Genomic DNA, 25,982 nt, shown 5'->3' with positions numbered 1-25,982 from the left:
ACTCCCGTACGGACTCGGGAGAGGTGAAGGTCAAGAGCCATGCGTCCTCCAAACACGACCCTGCCAAGCCATACTGCTTCTTGATACATTGCTCGTGTAACCCGGAAGCGAGCCGCACCAATGTGTAGTAGGAAACATCGTCCAACTGGCGACCGAAGTCGGCTTGCAGGCGCCCGGCCCGCCACAAGGAGTCGATAGAGCGCGATGGAACAAGGAATTCCCGTCCGGCCAAACCCTCCCCTAACCCGGACTACGCTGGGCCAAACCCTCCCCTAACCCGGACTACGCTGGGCCAAACCCTCCCCTAACCCGGACGACGCTGGGCCAAACCCTCCCCTAACCCGGACTACGCTGGGCCAAACCCTCCCCTAACCCGGACGACGCTGGGCCAAACCCTCCCCTAACCCGGACGACGCTGGGCCAAACCCTCCCCTAACCCGGACGACGCTGGGCCAATCCCTCCCCTAACCCGGACGACGCTGGGCCAATCCCTCCCCTAACCGGGACGACGCTGGGCCAATCCCTCCCCTAACCCGGACGACGCTGGGCCAATCCCTCCCCTAACCCGGACGACGCTGGGCCAATCCCTCCCCTAACCCGGACGACGCTGGGCCAAACCCTCCCCTAACCCGGACTACGCTGGGCCAAACCCTCCCCTAACCCGGACTACGCTGGGCCAAACCCTCCCCTAACCCGGACGACGCTGGGCCAAACCCTCCCCTAACCAGGACGACGCTGGGCCAAACCCTCCCCTAACCCGGACGACGCTGGGCCAAACCCTCCTGTGCGGTACCTCATGGGTCTCCCAGTGACACAGCCTGGGATCAAACCAGGGTCGGTAGTGACGCCTCAAGCACTGCGATGCAGTATAATATAATGTATGTTACCTGGTAGATGTAATATAATGTATGTTACCTGGTCTGTTACCTGGTAGATGTAATATAATGTATGTTACCTGGTAGATGTAATATAATGTATGTTACCTGGTATGTTACCTGGTAGATGTAATATAATGTATGTTACCTGGTAGATGTAATATAATGTATGTTACCTGGTATGTTACCTGGTAGATGTAATATAATGTATGTTACCTGGTAGATGTAATATAATGTATGTTACCTGGTAGATGTAATATAATGTATGTTACCTGGTAGATGTAATATAATGTATGTTACCTGGTAGATGTAATATAATATATGTTACCTGGTATGTTACCTGGTCGATGTAATATAATATATGTTACCTGGTAGATGTAATATAATGTATGTTACCTGGTATGTTACCTGGTAGATGTAATATAATGTATGTTACCTGGTAGATGTAATATAATGTATGTTACCTGGTAGATGTAATATAATGTATGTTACCTGGTATGTTACCTGGTAGATGTAATATAAGATATGTTACCTGGTAGATGTAATATAATGTATGTTACCTGGTAGATGTAATATAACATATGTTACCTGGTAGATGTAATATAATATATGTTACCTGGTATGTTACCTGGTAGATGTAATATAATGTATGTTACCTGGTAGATGTAATATAATGTATGTTACCTGGTATGTTACCTGGTCGATGTAATATAATATATGTTACCTGGTAGATGTAATATAATGTATGTTACCTGGTATGTTACCTGGTAGATGTAATATAATGTATGTTACCTGGTATGTTACCTGGTAGATGTAATATAATGTATGTTACCTGGTATGTTACCTGGTTGATGTAATATAATGTATGTTACCTGGTAGATGTATCCATTGTCAGTCTGAATGGGTACACTACGAGGACCCAGAGCTGTCTTCAGAATCTCCTCACATCCTAAAAGAGAGAGAGAAACAGAGAGAGAGAGAGATAGGGGGAGAGAGAGAGAGAAAGAGAGAGGGAGAGAAAGAGGAAGAGAGAGAGAGAGAAAGAGGGAGTGGGAGAAAGAAAGAGAGAGAGACAGAAACAGAGAGAGAGAGAGAGAAAGAGGGAGAGAGAGAGACACAGAGAGAGCGACAGAGAGAGAGGGAGAGAGAGAGATAGAGGGAGAGAGAGAGAGCGAAAGAGAGAGAGAGAGACAGACAGAGAGAGAAACAGAGAGAAACAGAGAGAAACAGAGAGAGAGACAGAGAGAGAGACAGAGAGAAACAGAGAGAGAGACAGAGAGAGAGACAGAGAGACAGAGAGACAGACAGAGAGAGAGACAGATAGATAGAAACAGAGAGAGACAGAGACAGAGAAACAGAGAGACAGAGAGAGAGACAGAGAGACAGAGAGACAGAGAGACAGAGAGACAGAGAGAGACAGATAGAAACAGAGAGAGAGACAGAGAGACAGAGAGACAGACAGAGAGAGAGACAGATAGAAACAGAGAGAGAGACAGAGACAGAGACAGAGAGACAGAGAGAGAGACAGAGAGACAGAGAGACAGAGAGAGACAGATAGAAACAGAGAGAGAGACAGAGAGAGAGACAGATAGAAACAGAGAGAGAGACAGAGAGACATAGAGACAGAGAAACAGAGAGAGAGACAGAGAAACAGAGAGCGAGAGAGAGACAGAGAGAGAGAGGGGGTAGAAGAGATAAATTATTAGTAAACGAGTGACAAGATGAGTAATAACCACAGGACGTGTTCCTCAGGTGGTCTGTGGGAGGATCTCTCTCTCTCTCTCTCTCTCTCTCTCTCTCTCTCTCTCTCTCTCTCTCTCTCTCTCTCTCTCTCTCTCTCTCTCTCTCCCCCTCTATCTCTCTCTCTCTTTCTGTCTCTCTCTCTCCCCCTTTCTCTCTCCTGACATATTGATGCATTGCTCTGTGTGTAAAGGCACTAATCTATGGATGCCTCCTAAATGGCACCCTATTCCCTATATCTTATGACCAGGGCCCCTAGTGCACTAGGGAATAGGGTGCCATTTGGGATGCACCCTAGAGCACACAGACAAGCACACACACAGTGGAACAGCTATAGACAAATTAGTGGACTTTGTTGTCTCAATTTGTAACCTGACTCTCTCCTACAATACACCTGTAGAAAATGGCAGAACACTCCTGGGCCCTAGTTACAGGCCAAACAGTTACCATCAGACAGGCTGTTCCTGTTGAAAATGTCAGAACACTCCTGGGCCCTAGTTACAGGCCAAACAGTTACCATCAGACAGAGGCTGTTCCTGTTGAAAATGGCGGAACACTCCTGGGCCCTAGTTACAGGCCAAACAGTTACCATCAGACAGAGGCTGTTCCTGTTGAAAATGGCGGAACACTCCTGGGCCCTAGTTACAGGCCAAACAGTTACCATCAGACAGAGGCTGTTCCTGTTGAAAATGGCAGAACACTCCTGGGCCCTAGTTACAGGCCAAACAGTTACCATCAGACAGAGGCTGTTCCTGTTGAAAATGGCGGAACACTCCTGGGCCCTAGTTACAGGCCAAAGTGTTACCATCAGACAGAGGCTGTTCCTGTAGAAAATGGCGGAACACTCCTGGGCCCTAGTTACAGGCCAAACAGTTACCATCAGACAGAGGCTGTTCCTGTAGAAAAACATTGGCAGTAGAATGGCCTTACTGAAGAGCTCAGTGACTTTCAACGTGGCACATCATACGATGCCACCTTTCCAACAAGTCAGTTCATCAAAATTCTGCCCTGCTGGAGCTGCCCCGGTCAACTGTAAATGCTGTTATTGTGAAGTGGAAATGACGGCTCAGCAGCGAAGTGGTAAAGCCACACAAGCTCACAGAACGGGACCGCTGAGTGCTGAAGCGTGAGAGCTTCATGAAATGGGTTTCCATGGCCGAGCAGCCTCACACAAGCCTAAGATCACCATGTGCAATACCAACCGTCGGCTTGAGTGGTGTAAAGTTTTTAAAATAGTGTTTGTTCTTCACTGGTTGCCCTTTTCTTGTGGCAACAGGTCACAAATCTTGCTGCTGTGATGGTGTAACAGTATAACTTTAGTACGTCCCCTCGCCCCGACCTCGGGCGCGAACCAGGGACCCTCTGCACACATCAACAACAGTCACCCACGAAGCGTCGTTACCCATCGCTCCACAAAAGCCACGGCCCTTGCAGAGCAAGGGGCAACACTACTTCTACGTTTCAGAGCAAGTGACGTAACTGATTGAAACGCTAGTAGCGCGTACCCGCTAACTAGCTAGCCATTTCACATCCGTTACACTCACCCCCCTTTCAACCTCCTCCTTTTCCGCAGCAACCAGTGATCCGGGTCAACAGCATCAATCCATCAATGTAACAGTATAACTTTAAACCGTCCCCTCGCCCCGACACGGGCGCGAACCAGGGACCCTCAACAACGGTCGCCCACGAAGCATCATTACCCATCGCTCCACAAAGGCCACGGCCCTTGCAGAGCAAGGGGCAACACTACTTCTAGGTTTCAGAGCAAGTGACGTAACTGATTGAAACGCTAGTAGCGCATACCCGCTAACTAGCTAGCCATTTCACATCCGTTACAATGGCACACTGTGGTATTTCACCCAACAGATATAGGAGTTTACCAAAATTGGATTTGTTTTAGAATTCTTTGTGGGTCTGTGTAATCTGAGGGAAATATGTGGTTATAATAATTGCCCTCTAATATGGTCATACATTTGGCAGGAGGTTAGGAAGTGCAGCTCATTTTGTGGGCAGTGTGCACATAGCCTGTCCTCTCTTGAGAGCCAGGTCTGACTACGGTGGCCTTTCTCAATAGCAAGGCTATGCTCACTGAGTCTGTACATAGTCAAAGATTTCCTTAATTTTGGGTCAGTCACAGTGGTCAGGTATTCTGCTCTCTGTTTAGGGCCAAATAGCATTCTAGTTTGCTCAGTTTTTTTGTAAATTCTTTCCAACGTGTCAAGTAATTATCTTTTTGTTTTCTCATGATTTGCTTGGGTCTAATTGTGCTGCTGTCCTGGGGCTCTGGGGTGAATTTGTGTTTGTGAACAGAGCCCCAGGACCAGCTTGCTTAGGGGACTCTTCTCCATGTTCATCTCTCTGTAGGTGATGGTTTTGTTATGGAAGGTTTGGGAATCGCTTCCTTTTAGGTGGTGGTAGCATTTAACTTCTCTTTTCTGGATTTTGAGAGAGAGATCGGCCTAATCGGCCTAATTCTGCTCTGCATGCATTATTTGATATTTACATTGTACACAGAGGATATTTTTGCAGAATTCTGCATGCAGGGTCTCAATTTGGTGTTTGTCCCATTTTGTGAATTCTTGGTTGGTGAGCGGACCCCAGACCTCACAACCATAAAGGGCAATGGGTTCTATAACTGATTCAAGTATTTCTCTCCTCTCTCTCTCTCCCTCCTCTCTCCTCTCTCCTCTCTCCTCCCTCCTCTCTCCTCTCTCCTCTCCCCTCATCTGGATTAATGCTGCTTCTTTGAATAATTTAACAGGCTATTCTACTTCCAATCACCCACCCACACACACACACACACACACGCACGCACGCACGCACGCACACACACACACACACACACACACACACACACACACACACACACACACACACACACACACACACACACACACACACACACAGAGAAGAATGTGTGGCTCAGTGAGTGGAATGAATGAATTAAAAGAGGGGGAACCGTTGTAACAACGCTCTGTGTCTCTCTGCTTAAAGGGGCCGGGATTCAAACAACAACAACAACATTCAAACACAACAAAATGGCCGCTTTTGTTGTGTCATGGATGGGGGTGGGGCTAACCTCCAGCAGGTGCAGAGTGCTGGGGTGTAAACCAAATCCAAAGCCCTCATCTTTCCGCTCCAACCCCAGCCACTAGCCTCATCCACCCCTACCCTCCCACCAGTGGCTAGTGGGAGAGAGGAAGGGAAGAGTAGAGGGAGAGAGGGAGAGAGGAAGGAAAGGGGAAAGGACGGATGAGTGCTCTTATACACTGTTCTACTCATTAAACACAGGAGCTTTACACACAGAGAGAGAGAGAGAGAGAGAGAGAGAGAGAGAGAGACACACACACACAAACACACACACACACAAACAAACAAACACACACACACACACACACACACACACAGCCACAGAGAGAGACACACACACACAGAAACACAGAGAGAGAGAGAGAGAGACACACACACAGAGACACACACACACACACACACACAGAGAGAGAGAGAGAGAGAGACAGTCTCTCTCTCTCTCTTTCACTCTCTCTCTCTGTCTCTCTCGTTGAAGGGCAACATGGTGCCAGGCAGGGAACCATCCCATGGGCACACAGCCCGGGTTGGCACACACTTTATTGATGCCCTAGAAATGGCACATGTTCCCAGTGCTGGCCAGGCAGTTGTGCAGGGTGGTGTGTGACCCATTTGCCAAGACTCAAGGCAAACATCTGGCAAACACAGATTTTAGGGCTAAGCCTAGTGTGGTGTCCCATCCCTTTAAATTAGTGCTAAACCTAGTGTGGTGTCCTATCCCTTTAAATTAGGGCTAAACCTAGTGTGGTGTCCCATCCATTTAAATTAGGGCTAAACCTAGTGTGGTGTCCCATCCATTTAAATTAGGGCTAAACCTATTGTGGTGTCCCATCCCTTTAAATTAGTGCTAAACCTAGTGTGGTGTCCCATCCCTTTAAATTAGGGCTAAACCTAGTGTGGTGTCCTATCCCTTTAAATTAGTGCTAAACCTAGTGTGGTGTCCCATCCATTTAAATTAGTGCTAAACCTAGTGTGGTGTCCCATCCATTTAAATTAGGGCTAAACCTAGTGTGGTGTCCCATCCATTTAAATTAGGGCTAAACCTAGTGTGGTGTCCCATCCATTTAAATTAGGGCTAAACCTAGTGTGGTGTCCCATCCCTTTAAATTAGGGCTAAACCTAGTTTGGTGTCCCATCCCTTTAAATTAGTGCTAAACCTAGTGTGGTGTCCCATCCATTTAAATTAGGGCTAAACCTAGTGTGGTGTCCCATCCCTTTAAATTAGTGCTAAACCTAGTGTGGTGTCCCATCCATTTAAATTAGTGCTAAACCTAGTGTGGTGTCCCATCCCTTTAAATTAGGGCTAAACTGAGTGTGGTGTCCCATCCCTTTAAATTTGTGATAAACTGAGTGTGGTGTCCCATCCCTTTAAATTTGTGATAAACTGAGTGTGGTGTGCTATCCCTTTAAGAGGGTGTCTTATGTAGGAGTGAGAGAGATGCATTGTCTCTGTTCCACCACACTGGCTATTTATACATACAGAGATACATCCTCCCATATAATCTCTATGGGCCTGATAGAGATTAGGGTGAAAACACACACACAGGGGAAGGGAAGGGAAGAGGAGAGGAGAGGAGAGGAGAGGAGAGGAGAGGAGAGGAGAGGAGAGGAGAGGAGAGGAGAGGAGAGGAGAGGAGAGGAGAGGAGAGGAGAGGAGAGGAGAGGAGAGGAGAGGAGAGGAGAGGAGAGGAGAGGTTCTTACCCTTGATGGCGAACACGCCATAGCAGAAGTCTTTGAAGTTGATCCTGCCGTGAGCGTTGGGATCCAGGTACTTAGTCAACTTCTTCACCTGACAGAGACAAGTCAGATAAAATTGTATTTATCACATGCTCAGAATACAACAGGTGTAGACCTTACCGTGAAATGCTTACTTACGAGCCGTTATACAATACAGAGTTGTAAGTATGAACAATTTGCTAAATAACTAAGGAACAAAGTTATTTAGGCAGGTAGCCTAGTGGTTAGAGTGTTGGACTAGTAACCGAAAGGTTGCAAGATCGAATCCCCGAGCTGACAAGGTAAAAATCTGTTGTTCTGCCCCTGAACAAGGCAGTTAACCCACTGTTCCCCGGTAGGCCGTCATTGTAAATAAGAATTTGTTCTTAACTGACTTGCCTAGTTAAATAAAGGTTAAATATTTTTTTAAAGACAGAGAGAGATCAGAAATGATTAACTCCAAAGTCTGAGTTGAGATTCAACAGCCAACCATTTAAAGTAGATTCACGTGACATTTAAAGTAGATTCACGTGACATTTAAAGTAGCATCAAGTGACATTTAAAGTAGCATCACGTGACATTTAAAGTAGCATCACGTGACATTTAAAGTAGATTCACGTGACATTTAAAGTAGAATCACGTGACATTTAAAGTAGCATCATGTGACATTTAAAGTAGATTCAAGTGACATTTAAAGCAGGATAATGTGACATTTAAGCAGCCCTCATGTCAGTAACATATCAGTAGTAATAAAGGAATGAAGAGTTCTGACTCTCCCATGGGTTGATGTTTCAGCATTGTCTCAATGAAGAGTTTGGCGGTGGACTAGCCCTGAGCAGCATGCACTCGCAGTCACAAGCCTGCTAGAATTAGCGGCAGGCAGACGAGCAATATCCACCGTCATAGTACAGATGAAGCCTGAGCTGGAATGTGAAGCTGACTGAAGCTGGTTAGCTGGTTAGCTGGCTAGCTGATTAGCTGGTTAGCTGGTTAGCTGTAGAAAAGCCTGAATAGATCTATCTTGCATGGTAGTATGCCCCTCAGGACAGAAGACATTTTTTATTATTTATTTTATTTTATTTACATGACCTTCCAAAAGCAGAGCAATGTAACAGGGCATAGCTAAGCACAGCCATAACTCACTCACTCTCACACACACACACACACACACACGCACGCACGCACGCACGCACGCACGCACGCACGCACACACACACACACACACAGACGAACACACAGCACCCTGGGTAAGTGGGCAGTGCCCTCTGTGCCACACACTTCCTCCCTATGGAGACTGAAGTGTGATTTATAACAGTCTATTCCCCTCAGAGTCCGTCACACACACACACACACACACACACACACACACACACACACACACACACACACACACACACACACACACACACACACACACACACACACACACACACACACACACACACACACACTATGTTGTTATATAGTGATACCAGCTGGTACTAATAACTGTGTTCCTCTCTACTGTAGCTTTACTGCACTGGAACCAGCTGGTACTAATAACTGTGTTCATCTCTACTGTAGCTTTACTGCACTGGAACCAGCTGGTACTAATAACTGTGTTCATCTCTACTGTAGCTTTACTGCACTGGAACCAGCTGGTACTAATAACTGTGTTCCTCTCTACTGTAGCTTTACTGCACTGGAACCAGCTGGTACTAATAACTGTGTTCATCTCTACTGTAGCTTTACTGCACTGGAACCAGCTGGTACTAATAACTGTGTTCATCTCTACTGTAGCTTTACTGCACTGGAACCAGCTGGTACTAATAACTGTGTTCCTCTCTACTGTAGCTTTACTGCACTGGAACCAGCTGGTACTAATAACTGTGTTCCTCTCTACTGTAGCTTTACTGCACTGGAACCAGCTGGTACTAATAACTGTGTTCATCTCTACTGTAGCTTTACTGCACTGGAACCAGCTGGTACTAATAACTGTGTTCCTCTCTACTGTAGCTTTACTGCACTGGAACCAGCTGGTACTAATAACTGTGTTCCTCTCTACTGTAGCTTTACTGCACTGGAACCAGATGGTACTAATAACTGTGTCCCTCTCTACTGTAGCTGTACTGCACTGGAACCAGCTGGTACTAATAACTGTGTTCATCTCTACTGTAGCTTTACTGCACTGGAACCAGCTGGTACTAATAACCGATTAATCTCTACTGTAGCTTTACTGCACTGGAACCAGCTGGTACTAATAACCGATTCATCTCTACTGTAGCTTTTACTGCTCTCAGTAAGGGGGTGATACTTGCATAAATGTGTTTTCCCCCCATTGCTCTCAGCAGATGTAAATGTCTGCGTCACTGTTCTAATCCACCGTACAACAGAACTGGGTCTGGCTGTGACAGGAGGTGTTAACTTAAGGAACAGCTAAGATTCACCGTGGAGACAGGAGAGAGATTTAGGTGACAGAACACAGCTCTCTCTTCCCCTTCCTTAGTGTAGACAGGAGATAATCTGGAGAGAGATTTAGGTGACAGAACACAGCTCTCTCTTCCCCTTCCTTAGTGTAGACAGGAGATAATCTGGAGAGAGACTTAGGTGACAGAACACAGCTCTCTCTTCCCCTTCCTTAGTGTAGACAGGAGGTCATCTGGAGAGAGATTTAGGTGACAGAACACAGCTCTCTCTTCCCCTTCCTTAGTGTAGACAGGAGGTCATCTGGAGAGAGATTTAGGTGACAGAATACAGCTCTCTCTTCCCCTTCCTTAGTGTAGACAGGAGATAATCTGGAGAGAGATTTAGGTGACAGAACACAGCTCTCTCTTCCCCTTCCTTAGTGTAGACAGGAGATAATCTGGAGAGAGACTTAGGTGACAGAACACAGCTCTCTCTTCCCCTTCCTTAGTGTAGACAGGAGATAATCTGGAGAGAGATTTAGGTGACAGAACACAGCTCTCTCTTCCCCTTCCTTAGTGTAGACAGGAGATAATCTGGAGAGAGACTTAGGTGACAGAACACAGCTCTCTCTTCCCCTTCCTTAGTGTAGACAGGAGATAATCTGGAGAGAGATTTAGGTGACAGAACAGAGACACTCCTCTATTTCTTTAGAGAAGAAGAGAGATTTAGATGAGAGAACACTTTGTCTCCCTTACTTGGTGTAGGCAGGAGAGCATGTATTAAGGAACGTCTAGGATTCACTGAGGACACAGGAGGGGATGTATTAAGATAGTGGTAGTGATGTATATATCCTACTAGTGTAGGGAGGAGATAGTGGTAGTGATAGATGTATATCTCCTACTAGTGTAGGGAGGAGATAGTGGTAGTGATAGATGTATATATCCTACTAGTGTAGGGAGGAGATAGTGGTAGTGATGTATATATCCTACTAGTGTAGGGAGGAGATAGTGGCAGTGATAGATGTATATCTCCTACTAGTGTAGGGAGGAGATAGTGGTAGTGATAGATGTATATATCCTACTAGTGTAGGGAGGAGATAGTGGTAGTGATGTATATATCCTACTAGTGTAGGGAGGAGATAGTGGTAGTGATAGATGTATATCTCCTACTAGTGTAGGGAGGAGATAGTGGTAGTGATGTATATATCCTACTAGTGTAGGGAGGAGATAGTGGTAGTGATAGATGTATATATCCTACTAGTGTAGGGAGGAGATAGTGGTAGTGATATATATATCCTACTAGTGTAGGGAGGAGATAGTGGTAGTGATGTATATATCCTACTAGTGTAGGGAGGAGATAGTGGTAGTGATAGATGTATATCTCCTACTAGTGTAGGGAGGAGATAGTGGTAGTGATAGATGTATATATCCTACTAGTGTAGGGAGGAGATAGTGGTAGTGATGTATATATCCTACTAGTGTAGGGAGGAGATAGTGGCAGTGATAGATGTATATCTCCTACTAGTGTAGGGAGGAGATAGTGGTAGTGATAGATGTATATATCCTACTAGTGTAGGGAGGAGATAGTGGTAGTGATGTATATATCCTACTAGTGTAGGGAGGAGATAGTGGTAGTGATAGATGTATATCTCCTACTAGTGTAGGGAGGAGATAGTGGTAGTGATGTATATATCCTACTAGTGTAGGGAGGAGATAGTGGTAGTGATAGATGTATATATCCTACTAGTGTAGGGAGGAGATAGTGGTAGTGATATATATATCCTACTAGTGTAGGGAGGAGATAGTGGTAGTGATGTATATATCCTACTAGTGTAGGGAGGAGATCGTTGTAGTGATGTATATATCCTACTAGTGTAGGGAGGAGATAGTGGTAGTGATAGATGTATATTTCCTACTAGTGTAGGGAGGAGATCGTTGTAGTGATGTATATCTCCTACTAGTGTAGGGAGGAGATAGTGGTAGTGATAGATGTATATATCCTACTAGTGTAGGGAGGAGATAGTGGTAGTGATAGATGTATATATCCTACTAGTGTAGGGAGGAGATAGTGGTAGTGATATATATCTCCTACTAGTGTAGGGAGGAGATAGTGGTAGTGATGTATATATCCTACTAGTGTAGGGAGGAGATCGTTGTAGTGATGTATATATCCTACTAGTGTAGGGAGGAGATAGTGGTAGTGATAGATGTATATTTCCTACTAGTGTAGGGAGGAGATCGTTGTAGTGATGTATATCTCCTACTAGTGTAGGGAGGAGATAGTGGTAGTGATGTATATCTCCTACTAGTGTAGGGAGGAGATAGTGGTAGTGATAGATGTATATCTCCTACTAGTGTAGGGAGGAGATAGTGGTAGTGATGTATATATCCTACTAGTGTAGGGAGGAGATAGTGGTAGTGATAGATGTATATATCCTACTAGTGTAGGGAGGAGATAGTGGTAGTGATAGATGTATATATCCTACTAGTGTAGGGAGGAGATAGTGGTAGTGATGTATATGTCCTACTAGTGTAGGGAGGAGATAGTGGTAGTGATAGATATATATCTCCTACTAGTGTAGGGAGGAGATAGTGGTAGTGATGTATATCTCCTACTAGTGTAGGGAGGAGATAGTGGTAGTGATAGATGTATATATCCTACTAGTGTAGGGAGGAGATAGTGATGTATATATCCTACTAGTGTAGGGAGGAGATAGTGGTAGTGATAGATGTATATCTCCTACTAGTGTAGGGAGGAGATAGTGGTAGTGATGTATATATCCTACTATTGTAGGGAGGAGATAGTGGTAGTGATGTATATATCCTACTAGTGTAGGGAGGAGATAGTGGTAGTGATGTATATATCCTACTAGTGTAGGGAGGAGATAGTGGTAGTGATGTATATCTCCTACTAGTGTAGGGAGGAGATAGTGGTAGTGATAGATGTATATCTCCTACTAGTGTAGGGAGGAGATAGTGGTAGTGATGTATATATCCTACTAGTGTAGGGAGGAGATAGTGGTAGTGATAGATGTATATCTCCTACTAGTGTAGGGAGGAGATAGTGGTAGTGATGTATATATCCTACTATTGTAGGGAGGAGATAGTGGTAGTGATGTATATATCCTACTAGTGTAGGGAGGAGATAGTGGTAGTGATGTATATATCCTACTAGTGTAGGGAGGAGATAGTGGTAGTGATGTATATCTCCTATTAGTGTAGGGAGGAGATAGTGGTAGTGATAGATGTATATCTCCTACTAGTGTAGGGAGGAGATAGTGGTAGTGATGTATATATCCTACTAGTGTAGGGAGGAGATAGTGGTAGTGATAGATGTATATCTCCTACTAGTGTAGGGAGGAGATAGTGGTAGTGATGTATATATCCTACTAGTGTAGGGAGGAGATAGTGGTAGTGATATATGTATATATCCTACTAGTGTAGGGAGGAGATAGTGGTAGTGATAGATGTATATCTCCTACTAGTGTAGGGAGGAGATAGTGGTAGTGATGTATATCTCCTACTAGTGTAGGGAGGAGATAGTGGTAGTGATGTATATCTCCTACTAGTGTAGGGAGGAGATAGTGGTAGTGATGTATATCTCCTACTAGTGTAGGGAGGAGATAGTGGTAGTGATGTATATATCCTACTAGTGTAGGGAGGAGATAGTGGTAGTGATAGATGTATATAACCTACTAGTGTAGGGAGGAGATAGTGGTAGTGATAGATGTATATCTCCTACTAGTGTAGGGAGGAGATAGTGGTAGTGATGTATATATCCTACTAGTGTAGGGAGGAGATAGTGGTAGTGATGTATATATCCTACTAGTGTAGGGAGGAGATAGTGGTAGTGATAGATGTATATATCCTACTAGTGTAGGGAGGAGATAGTGGTAGTGATGTATATATCCTACTAGTGTAGGGAGGAGATAGTGGTAGTGATGTATATATCCTACTAGTGTAGGGAGGAGATAGTGCTAGTGATATATGTATATATCCTACTAGTGTAGGGAGGAGATAGTGGTAGTGATAGATGTATATCTCCTACTAGTGTAGGGAGGAGATAGTGGTAGTGATGTATATATCCTACTAGTGTAGGGAGGAGATAGTGTTAGTGATATATGTATATATCCTACTAGTGTAGGGAGGAGATAGTGGTAGTGATAGATGTATATCTCCTACTAGTGTAGGGAGGAGATAGTGGTAGTGATGTATATCTCCTACTAGTGTAGGGAGGAGATAGTGGTAGTGATGTATATCTCCTACTATTGTAGGGAGGAGATAGTGGTAGTGATGTATATCTCCTACTAGTGTAGGGAGGAGATAGTGGTAGTGATGTATATATCCTACTAGTGTAGGGAGGAGATAGTGGTAGTGATAGATGTATATATCCTACTAGTGTAGGGAGGAGATAGTGGTAGTGATAGATGTATATCTCCTACTAGTGTAGGGAGGAGATAGTGGTAGTGATGTATATATCCTACTAGTGTAGGGAGGAGATAGTGGTAGTGATGTATATATCCTACTAGTGTAGGGAGGAGATAGTGGTAGTGATGTATATATCCTACTAGTGTAGGGAGGAGATAGTTATAGTGATGTATATATCCTACTAGTGTAGGGAGGAGATAGTGCTAGTGATATATGTATATATCCTACTAGTGTAGGGAGGAGATAGTGGTAGTGATAGATGTATATATCCTACTAGTGTAGGGAGGAGATAGTGGTAGTGATAGATGTATATATCCTACTAGTGTAGGGAGGAGATAGTGGTAGTGATAGATATATATCTCCTACTAGTGTAGGGAGGAGATAGTGGTAGTGATGTATATATCCTACTAGTGTAGGGGGGAGATAGTGGTAGTGATAGATGTATATATCCTACTAGTGTAGGGAGGAGATAGTGGTAGTGATGTATATCTCCTACTAGTGTAGGGAGGAGATAGTGGTAGTGATGTATATATCCTACTAGTGTAGGGAGGAGATAGTGGTAGTGATAGATGTATATATCCTACTAGTGTAGGGAGGAGATAGTGGTAGTGATAGATGTATATATCCTACTAGTGTAGGGAGGAGATAGTGGAGAGGTCATTCTAGTGAAAGAAGTCACCCTGGATCGAACAGAGACCCATTATCAGCAACCATCACTACTGTCTTCCAATGGCACGTTGTGTTAGCTAATCCAAGTTTTTCATTTTAAAATGCAAATTGATCATTAGGAACCCATTTGCAATTATGTTAGCACAGCTGAAAACTGTTGTCCTGATTAAAGAAGCAATAAAACTGGCCTTCATTAGACTAGTTGAGTATCTGGAGCATCAGCATTTGTGGGTTCGATTACAAGTCTATTCTTGTTCTGAGAAATAAAGGCTATTCCATGCGAGAAATTGCCAAGAAACTGAAGATCTCGTACAACGCTGTGCACTACTCCCTTCACAGAACAGCGCAAACTGACTCTAACCAGAATAGAAAGAGGAGTGGGAGGCCCCGGTGCACAACTGAGAAAGAGGACAAGTACATTAGAGTGTCTAGTTTGAGAAACAGACGCCTCACAAGTCCTCAACTGGCAGCTTCATTAAATAGTACACGCAAAACACCAGTCTCAACGTCAACAGTGAAGAGGCGACTCTGGGATGCTGGCCTTCTAGACAGAGTTCCTCTGTCCACTGTCTGTGTTCTTTTGCCCATCTTAATCTTTTCTTTCTATTGACCAGTCTGAGATATGGCTTTTTCTTTGCAACTCTGCCTGTCATTGGCTGAGAAGATAAGAGAGAACAGACTCAGGGTTGTCACAGTGACTGAGCTTCTGAGACGTGTCACTGAGTTCCTGTGTGGAATATTGGTGAGAGTAAGGATGCAAACACGCACGCACGCACGCACGCACGCACGCACGCACGCACGCACGCACGCACGCACGCACGCACGCACGCACACACACACACACACACACACACACACACACACACACACACACACACACACACACACACAGTATAGAGTGTACAGTGTTAAGTTGAGGGTGGTGTAGGTCTACAGCCTGACAGAGCTCTCTAGTCTGCTGAAGCATCACACAGTTACACTCTCTCTTCTTTAAACTGTTTCATATCAAAGGACACAAACACACACTGCCGATGTACTGTAAGAATCATGGTTACATAAGAGGTTTAAAATATTCACTGCTGGTCTCTTGCAGCTGACGATAACATGCTGAGGACAATTTACAGCACAACACACACACACACACTACACTACACCACACTAGCCTGGCCCAAGTGCTTTACAACCCTGTCAAACCAGGACTACTGTAGTCATAGCCTGGTCCTGGTTCATTACAGCCCTGTCAAACCAGGACTACTGTAGTCATAGCCTGGTCCTGGTTCATTACAACCCTGTCAAACCAGGACTACTGTAGTCATAGCCTGGTCCTGGTTCATTACAACCCTGTCAAACCAGGACTACTGTAGTCATAGCCTGGTCCTGGTTCATTACAACCCTGTCAAACCAGGACTACTGTAGTCATAGCCTGGTCCTGGTTCATTACAACCCTGTCAAACCAGGACTACTGTAGTCATAGCCTGGTCCTGGTTCATTACAACCCTGTCAAACCAGGACTACTGTAGTCATAGCCTGGTCCTGGTTCATTACAACCCTGTCAAACCAGGACTACTGTAGTCATAGCCTGGTCCTGGTTCATTACAACCCTGTCAAACCAGGACTACTGTAGTCATAGCCTGGTCCTGGTTCATTACAACCCTGTCAAACCAGGACTACTGTAGTCATAGCCTGGTCCTGGTTCATTACAACCCTGTCAAACCAGGACTACTGTAGTCATAGCCTGGTCCTGGTTCATTACAACCCTGTCAAACCAGGACTACTGTAGTCATAGCCTGGTCCTGGTTCATTACAACCCTGTCAAACCAGGACTACTGTAGTCATAGCCTGTCCCTGGTTCATTACAACCCTGTCAAACCAGGACTACTGTAGTCATAGCCTGGTCCTGGTTCATTACAACCCTGTCAAACCAGGACTACTGTAGTCATAGCCTGGTCCTGGTTCATTACAACCCTGTCAAACCAGGACTACTGTAGTCATAGCCTGGTCCTGGTTCATTACAACCCTGTCAAACCAGGACTACTGTAGTCATAGCCTAGTCCTGGTTCATTACAACCCTGTCAAACCAGGACTACTGTAGTCATAGCCTGGTCCTGGTTCATTACAACCCTATCAAACCAGGACTACTGTAGTCATAGCCTGGTCCTGGTTCATTACAACCCTGTCAAACCAGGACTACTGTAGTCATAGCCTGTCCCTGGTTCATTACAACCCTGTCAAACCAGGACTACTGTAGTCATAGCCTGGTCCTGGTTCATTACAACCCTGTCAAACAAGGACTACTGTAGTCATAGCCTGTCCCTGGTTCATTACAACCCTGTCAAACCTGGACTACTGTAGTCATAGCCTGGTCCTGGTTCATTACAACCCTGTCAAACCAGGACTACTGTAGTCATAGCCTGGTCCTGGTTCATTACAACCCTGTCAAACCAGGACTACTGTAGTCATAGCCTGGTCCTGGTTCATTACAACCCTGTCAAACCAGGACTACTGTAGTCATAGCCTGGTCCTGGTTCATTACAACCCTGTCAAACCAGGACTACTGTAGTCATAGCCTGGTCCTGGTTCATTACAACCCTGTCAAACCAGGACTACTGTAGTCATAGCCTGGTCCTGGTTCATTACAACCCTGTCAAACCAGGACTACTGTAGTCATAGCCTGGTCCTGGTTCATTACAACCCTGTCAAACCAGGACTACTGTAGTCATAGCCTGTCCCTGGTTCATTACAACCCTGTCAAACCAGGACTACTGTAGTCATAGCCTGGCCCAAGTGCTTTACAACCCTGTCAAACCAGGACTACTGTTGTCATAGCCTGGTCCTGGTTCATTACAACCCTGTCAAACCAGGACTAATGTAGTCATAGCCTGGTCCTGGTTCATTACAACCCTGAACAACTATGGAAATACAGCTGTGTCCTTCTGTAGAAGAGCTCCTGAACAACACTAATGGACTCTCAGTAGGTATTACTATTGTTATTAATTGTTATCTAGTGAATGTGAGAGACCCAAATGGCACCCTATGCCCTATATAGTGCACTACTTTAGACCAGTTCTCATATGGTGCTGTAGTGCACTAAATTGTGAATAGGGTGCCATTTGGGATACAACATATATGTCATGGAACCCTATTCCACTAACCTATGAAAGAACAGAGAGAAAACAGAGAGAAGAGAGATAACACAGAGACAACAGAGAACATGATGCACCAAAGAGAGATTAATTTTACCCACAATGCTTTGGGCTGTGTGATCTCCTAGGCTACCAGGAGGAGAGCCCAGAGGGGGAGGCAGAGGAAGTGGAGAGAGAGAGACAGAAAGAGACAGAGAAAGAAAGAGACAGAGAGAGAGAGTGAGAGAGAGAGAGAGAGAGAGGGGGGGGGGGGTTGCTACAGGGCACATGCACACACACGTGTTATTGGCGGTACAGTTTGTCTGTGAAGAACATTTCCAGGCTTTTCACTGTGACACGCTGAGAACATGCCAACCATGAAGAAGGAGAGGAGAGGAGAGGAGAGGAGGAGGAGGAGGAGAGGAGTGGAGTGGGGTGGAACGGAGAGGAGTGGAGTGGAACGGAGAGGAGAGGAGTGGAGTGGAGTGGAGTGGAGTGGGGTGGAACGGAGAGGAGTGGAGTGGAGTAGAGTGGGGTGGAACGGAGAGGAGTGGAGTGGGGTGGAACGGAGAGGAGTGGAGTGGAGTGGAACGGAGAAGAGTGGAGTGGAACGGAGAGGAGAGGAGTGGAGTGGAACGGAGTGGAGTGGAGAGGAGTGGAGTGGAACGGAGAGGAGAGGAGTGGAGTGGAACGGAGAGGAGTGGAGTGGAGAGGAGTGGAGTGGAGTGGAGTGGAGTGGAGTGGAGTGGAGTGGAACGGAGAGGAGTGGAGTGGAGTGGAACGGAGAGGAGTGGAGTGGAGTGGAGTGGAGTGGAACGGAGAGGAGTGGAGTGGAGTGGAGTGGAGTGGAGTGGAACGGAGAGGAGTGGAGTGGAGTGGAGTGGAACGGAGAGGAGTGGGGTGGAACGGAGAGGAGTGGAGTGGAGTGGAGTGGAACGGAGAGGAGTGGAGTGGAGTGGAACGGAGAGGAGTGGAGTGGAGTGGAGAGGAGTGGAGTGGGGTGGGGTGGAACGGAGAGGAGTGGAGTGGAGAGGAGTGGAGTGGGGTGGAACGGAGAGGAGTGGAGTGGAGAGGAGTGGAGTGTGGAGTGGAGGGGGTAGGAGAGAAGAGGGGAGGGAGGAGGAGAGGAGTGGAGGGGGTAGGAGAGGAGTGGAGTGGAGGGGGTAGGAGACGAGAGGAGGAAAGAGGAGGGAGGGGGAGGATGAGGAAAGAGGAGGGAGGGGGAGGATGACAAAAGAGGAGGGGAAGGTGTGAATGACGAAGATCAGAATGTGGAGGGTCGTGCGAGTTTGTATGTTGCTGAGAGAATAGTCATCACCAACTCTCTCTCTCTCTCTCTCTCTCTCTCTCTCTCTCCCTCTGTGTGAGAGGGAGTCATAGCTTGTTGATAGAAGCCTGATTCATCATCATACACCTTCTGCCTCAGTCCTCACCTCTGACCCTTCATAGCATTATTTCATGTTCTCTCCTCACCACTGACCCTTCATAGCATTCTGTCATGTTCTCTCCTCACCTCTGACCCTTCATAGCATTCTGTCATGTTCTCTCCTCACCACTGACCCTTCATAGCATTCTGTCATGTTCTCTCCTCACCTCTGACCCTTCATAGCATTCTGTCATGTTCTCTCCTCACCTCTGACCCTTCATAGCATTCTGTCATGTTCTGTCCTCACCTCTGACCCTTCATAGCATTCTGTCATGTTCTCTCCTCACCACTGACCCTTCATAGCATTCTGTCATGTTCTCTCCTCACCTCTGACCCTTCATAGCATTCTGTCATGTTCTCTCCTCACCTCTGACCCTTCATAGCATTCTGTCATGTTCTCTCCTCACCACTGACCCTTCATAGCATTCTGTCATGTTCTCTTGCTTTGTGTCATGTCAATCAGATGTATTATGTCTGCTTTGTGTCATGTCAATCAGATATATTTTGTCTACTTTGTGTGATGTCAATCAGATGTATTATGTCTGCTTTGTAGACAGCAGTGGCCAGGTAGACTGCCTGCATCAAAACAAGAGGCTGCATGGAGGATGAATAGTGTGCTCGAAAAACGCCCAAAGATCAATCAATCAATTAATTTATCTAAATTACTTGATCTGGTACATTGCCAACTCATTTTAATTTGTTTAAATGTCTTTATTAAAGACAAGCCTAACAACTCTCAGAGGACCAGAGGACCAGAAAACAGGTTAACAAGATAATGGGCTAATTGGTGATAGGAACAGCTAATCTATTGATCATTTATTGATCTTATGAGATAAAAACTAGACATTACAAACACAAAACATGTCTTAATCTCACACAGTCAGGCCCAGAGGATCAAGGCTAACAGGCTAACAGGCTGATAGGCTAACAGGCTAATTGGTGACAGGCTAACAGGCTAACAGACTAACAGGCTAATTGGTGACAGGCTAACAGGCTAACAGGCTAACAGACTAACAGGCTAATTGGTGACAGCAGCAGGAACATCTGATCCATCATTATAAGATAAAAAACAGACAAATCAAAGGGATGTGATGAGTGAATAGTGCTGCATACATTGAGAGAACACACACACACACACACACACACACACACACACACACACACACACACACACACACACACACACACACACACACACACACACACACACACACACACACACACACACACACACACACACACAGACCGCACCACCCTCTGGAGAGCCTTGCGGTTGAGGGTAGTGCAGTTGCCGTACCAGACGGTGATACAGCCCAACAGGATGCTATCAATTGTGCATCTGTAGAAGTTTGTGAGGGTTTTAGGTGACAAGCCAAATTTCTTCAGCCTCCTGAGGTTGAAGAGGCGCTATTGCGCCTTCTTCACCACACTGTCTGCGTGGGTGGACCATTTCAGTTTGTCTGTGATGTGTAAGCCGAGGAACTTAAAACTTTCCACCTTCTCCACTACCGTCCTGTCGATGTGAATAGGGGTGCTCCCTCTGCTGTTTCCTGAAGTCCACAATCATCTCCTTTGTTTTGTTGACGTTGAGAGAGAGGTTGTTTCCCTGACACCACACTCCGAGTGCTCTCACCTCCTCCCTGTAGGCTGTCTCGTTGTTGTTGGTAATCAAGCCCACTACTGTTGCGTCGTCTGCAAACTTGACGATTGAGTTGGAGGCGTGCATGGCCACACAGTCATGGGTGAACAGGGAGTACAAGAGGGGGCTGAGCACGCACCCTTGTGGGGCCCCAGTGTTGAGGATCAGCGAAGTGGAGATGTTGTTTCCTACCTTCATCACCTGGGGGCGGTCCGTCAGGAAGTCCAGGACCCAATTGCATAGGGCGGGGTCGAGACCCAGGGTCTCGAGCTTGATGACGAGTTTGGAGGGTACTATGGTGTCCATCTTGAAGCATGTGTGGACAGCAGACTGGGATAGGGATTGATTGAATATGTCCGTAAACACACCAGCCAGCTGGTCTGCGCATGCTCTGAGGACACGGCTAGGGAGGCTGTCTGGGCCAGCAGCCTTGCGAGGGTTAACACGTTTAAATATCTTGGCCACAGAGAAGGAGGGGGGGGGGGGGGGTATTTTTGCCATCCCTAACCATGACTCAAGTATGATGGCATAGTCTTAACCCCTAAATATCAGATTAGAGGGCGAGACAGAGAGAGAGACAGGGAGAGAGGGAGAGAGAGAGAGAGAGAGAGAGAGAGAAAGACAGAAAAGGCGAGACAGCGAGACAGAGAGGGCAAGACAGAGAGACAGAGAGAGAAGAGAGAGAGCGAGGGAGAGAGAGAGAGAGAGAGACAGAGAGAGACAGAGAGAGAGGGAGAGGGAGAGAGAGGGAGAGAGAGAGAGAGAGAGGGAGAGGGAGGGAGAGAGAGGGAGAGAGAGAGAGAGAGAGGTGGAGAGAGACAGAGAGAGAACGAGGGAGCGAGAGCAAAGGAGAGAGAGAGAGACAGAGAGAGAGAGAGTTATCCATCCCTTCATCCATGGGAGTAGCACATAACTGGGAGAGGAGATGTAACGGAGGACAAGGATGAGGAGAGGCTATTTTTACTGTCTTTCTCCACTCCTTGCAATGGAGACTCGTCCATCCATCCATCTCTACACAGAAGGAAGAAATGACCCAGCCTACCTTGGCATTCACATGCCTTTAGTGTTAACGTGCCTTTAGCGTTAATGTGCCTTTAGCGTTAGCGTGCCTTTAGCGTTAGCGTACCTTTAGAATTAGCGTGCCTTTAGCGTTTACGTGCCTTTAGCGTTAACATGCCTTTAGCGTTAGCGTGCCTTTAGCGTTAGCGTACCTTTAGCGTTAGCGTGCCTTTAGCGTTTACGTGCCTTTAGCGTTAGCGTGCTTAAGCGTTAACGTACCTTTAGCATTAGCGTGTCTTTAGCGTTAGCATTGGTGCGTCTGAGTCTTACTCCTTAACGACCTGAGAAATAATCTTTAGTTCCCTAGCTCTCCTGGCCCAGGCTCAACAGGAGAGAGCAGAGTGGGCAATTACAAACACACTGGTTGTGTCCCAAATGACAACTTATTCCCTATATAGTGCACTACTGTGGACCATGTCCTATGTACGGAATGAGGTGGCATTTGGGACTGGTCGTGTTCCTGATGATGAGTGAACCGTTATAAATAAGGTCATCTGGCCAGGAAAACAGAGGGGCCCCAGTTAAAACCCTACTGATGGGACATAGAGAGAGAGACTGGGAAAAACATCAGAGCAGAGAGGGAGGGGGAGAGAGAGAGAGAGAGAGAGACAGAGAGAGAGAGAGAGAGAGAGAGAGAGGAAGAGCAGATATAGAGCAGAGAGAGAAAGAGGTGTAGAGAGGAGAGGGAGAGCAGATATAGAGAACATGCAGAATTCTGCAAAAATATCCTCTGTGTACAACGTTAAACTCAAAATTAGGCCGAACCCGCTAACTTTCAAAATCAAGAAAATAGCTGTTAAATTCTACAACCACCTAAAAGGAAACGATTCCCAAACCTTCCATAACAGCCATCACTTACAGAGAGATGAGAGTCCCCTAGGCAAGCTGGTCTCTGGGCTCTGTTCACAAACAGACCCCACAGAGCCCCAGGACTAGAGGTCGACCGATTAATCGGAATGGCCGATTAATTAGGTCCGATTTCAACGTTTTCATAACAATCGGTAATCGGCATATTTGGACACCGATTATGGCCGATTACATTGCACTCCACGAGGAGACTGCGTGGCAGGCTGACTACCTGTTACGCGAGTGCATCAAGGAGCCAAGGTAAGTTGCTAGCTAGCATTAAACTTATCTTATAAAAACAATCAATCTTAACATAATCACTAGTTAACTACACATGGTCCATGATATTACTAGTTTAACTAGCTTGTCCTGCATTGCATATAATCAATGCGGTGCCTGTTAATTTATCATCGAATCACAGCCTACTTTGTCAAACGGGTGATTTAACAAGCGCATTCGCGAAAAAAGCACTGTCGTTGCACCAATGTGTACCTCACCATAAACATCAATGCCTTTCTTAAAATCAATACACAAGTATATATTTTTAAACCTGCATATTTAGTTAATATTGCCTGCTAACATGAATTTCTTTTAACTACACACTGCGAACTGTGTGAAGACCATTTCTTCTTAACAAAGACCGTAATTAATTTGCCAGAATTGTACATAATTATGACATAACATCGAAGGTTGTGCAATGTAACAACAATATTTAGACTTAGGGGGATGCCACCCGTTAGATAAAATACGGAACGGTTCCGTATTTCACTGAAAGAATAAACGTTTAGTTTTCGAAATGATAGTTTCCGGATTTGAACATATTAATGACCTAAGGCTGGTATTTCTGTGTGTTATTATGTTATAATTAAGTCTATGATTTGATATTTGATAGAGCAGTCTGACTGAGCGGTGGTAGGCAGCAGCAGGCTCGTAAGCATTCATTCAAACAGCACTTTCCTGCGTTTGCCAGCAGCTCTTCGCAATATTTCAAGCATTCCGCTGTTTATAACTTCAAGCCTATCTACTCCCGAGATTAGGCTGGCAATACTAAAGTACCTATTAGAACATCCAATAGTCAAAGGTATATGAAATACAAATGGTATAGAGAGAAATAGTCAGATAATTCCTATAATAACTACAACCTAAAACTTCTTACCTGGGAATATTGAAGACTCATGTTAAAAGGCACCACCAGCTTTTATATATTCTCATGTTCTGAGCAAGGAACTTAAACGTTAGCTTTCTTACATGGCACATATTGCACTTTTACTTTCTTCTCCAACACTTTGTTTTTGCATTATTTAAACCAAATTGAACATGTTTCATTATTCATTTGAGTCTAAATTGATTTTATTGATGTATTATATTAAGTTAAAATAAAAGTGTTCATTCAGTATTGTTGTAATTGTCATTATTACAAATATATATATATATATATATAATAATAATAATAATAATAATAAATAATAATCGTCCGAATATTCGGTATCAGCTTTTTTTGGTCCTCCAATAATCGGTATCGGCGTTGAAAAATCCTAATCAGTCAACCTCTACCCAGGACAGCAACACAACTAGACCCAACCAAATCATGAGAAAACAAAAAGATAATTACTTGACACATTGGAAAGAATTAACAAAACAACTGAGCAAACTAGAATGCTATTTGGCCCTAAACAGAGAGCAGAATACCTGACCACTGTGACTGACCCAAAATTAAGGAAAGCTTTGACTATGTACAGACTCAGTGAGCATAGCCTTGCTATTGAGAAAGGCCGCAGTAGGCAGACTTGGCTCTCAAGAGTATACAGGCTATGTACACTGCCCACACAATGAGGTGGAAACTGAGCTGCACTTCCTAACCTCCTGCCAAATGTATGACCATATTAGAGACACATATTTCCCTCAGATTACACAAAGAATATTAAAACAAATCAAATTTTGATAAACTCCCATATCTACTGGGTGAAATACCACAACATTTGGAATGTGTATATTCTTTAAAAACTTTTGTGAGTATTATTTACTGTTACTTTTTGATTGTTTCTTTCCTATGTTAATTTCCCTTTTGTTAATTGTTTATTGTCTATGTGAAAATATGTTTCCCATGCCAGTACAGCCCTTTGAATTTAATTAAATTTAATTGAGAGAGCAGAGAGAGAGAGAGAGAGCAGAGATAAACAAGGGTTGTTGTCACGTTATTGTCCTGTTGTTGTCTTAGTCATGCTCTAGATAGCTGGTGTTGTGTTTTATTAATGAAAACATCTACACCTACATCAACATCATCAATAAACAATCTAAATCAACCAGAGAGTCTCAGGCCTTAGAGGCTGTGAAGAATTACACTCACTTAGTTTCAACATTTTACCAAAGCTCAACCGTCCATTAACAGAAGTTCCACTAAAGCAACAATCAGCAATTTAGGCAGCTGTGATATGTTTGTAACAAATTACAATTGTATCAATGAAAAGCAAACAGATAGAATGAAACTACATTAGCTTGGTACAAACACTAACAGGGACTGGGTGTGTCTGAGTCCCAAATGGTAACATAACCACAAATAACAACCACTAACAACCATGTTACGTTCCCCAGTTTCTGTGTTGTGCGTTTGTATGTATGGGTTTGTATTTTAGGAAATGGCTTCCTGGATTCCCCCAAGCAGCTGATTGGTCGACGACATTGCTAATTAAAGCTGACCCCGCCCTCTCGTCAGAGGATACAGCTGTATCCCATTACAGACTCCTTCTCCAGCTAGAAAAGCCAGTGTTCCTTTGTTATGAGAGAGATTATTAGTATGTCCTGTGTTGGTTGTTGCTGAGAGATTATTACTATGTCCTGTGTTGGTTGTTGCTGAGAGATTATTAGTATGTCCTGTGTTGGTTGTTGCTGAGAGATTATTAGTATGTCCTGTGTTGGTTGTTGCTGAGAGAGAGAGATTATTAGTATGTCCTGTGTTGGGTGTTGCTGAGAGATTATTAGTATGTCCTGTG

At 45.0% G+C, this 25,982-nt stretch overlaps 1 protein-coding gene across 1 annotated transcript in view; it reads right to left on the bottom strand.

Annotated features, from left to right (window-relative positions):
- The window catches only part of LOC120042780 (rab11 family-interacting protein 4A-like), a 56,948-nt gene that overhangs the window by 24,336 nt on the left and 6,630 nt on the right, over positions 1 to 25,982 (bottom strand). Inside the window, exons 2-3 of the mRNA XM_038987584.1 lie at positions 7,405 to 7,492; positions 1,748 to 1,824 (exon numbers count right to left, since the gene is read on the bottom strand). Coding sequence (XP_038843512.1) covers positions 1,748 to 1,824; positions 7,405 to 7,492 — 165 coding nt within the window. The remainder of the gene's footprint in view (positions 1 to 1,747; positions 1,825 to 7,404; positions 7,493 to 25,982) is intronic.

The sequence above is a fragment of the Salvelinus namaycush genome, unplaced genomic scaffold (genome assembly GCF_016432855.1).
Source record: "Salvelinus namaycush isolate Seneca unplaced genomic scaffold, SaNama_1.0 Scaffold78, whole genome shotgun sequence".
NCBI classification, from domain to species: Eukaryota; Metazoa; Chordata; class Actinopteri; order Salmoniformes; family Salmonidae; genus Salvelinus; species Salvelinus namaycush.
This window is presented reverse-complemented; position numbering and strand designations above follow the sequence as displayed.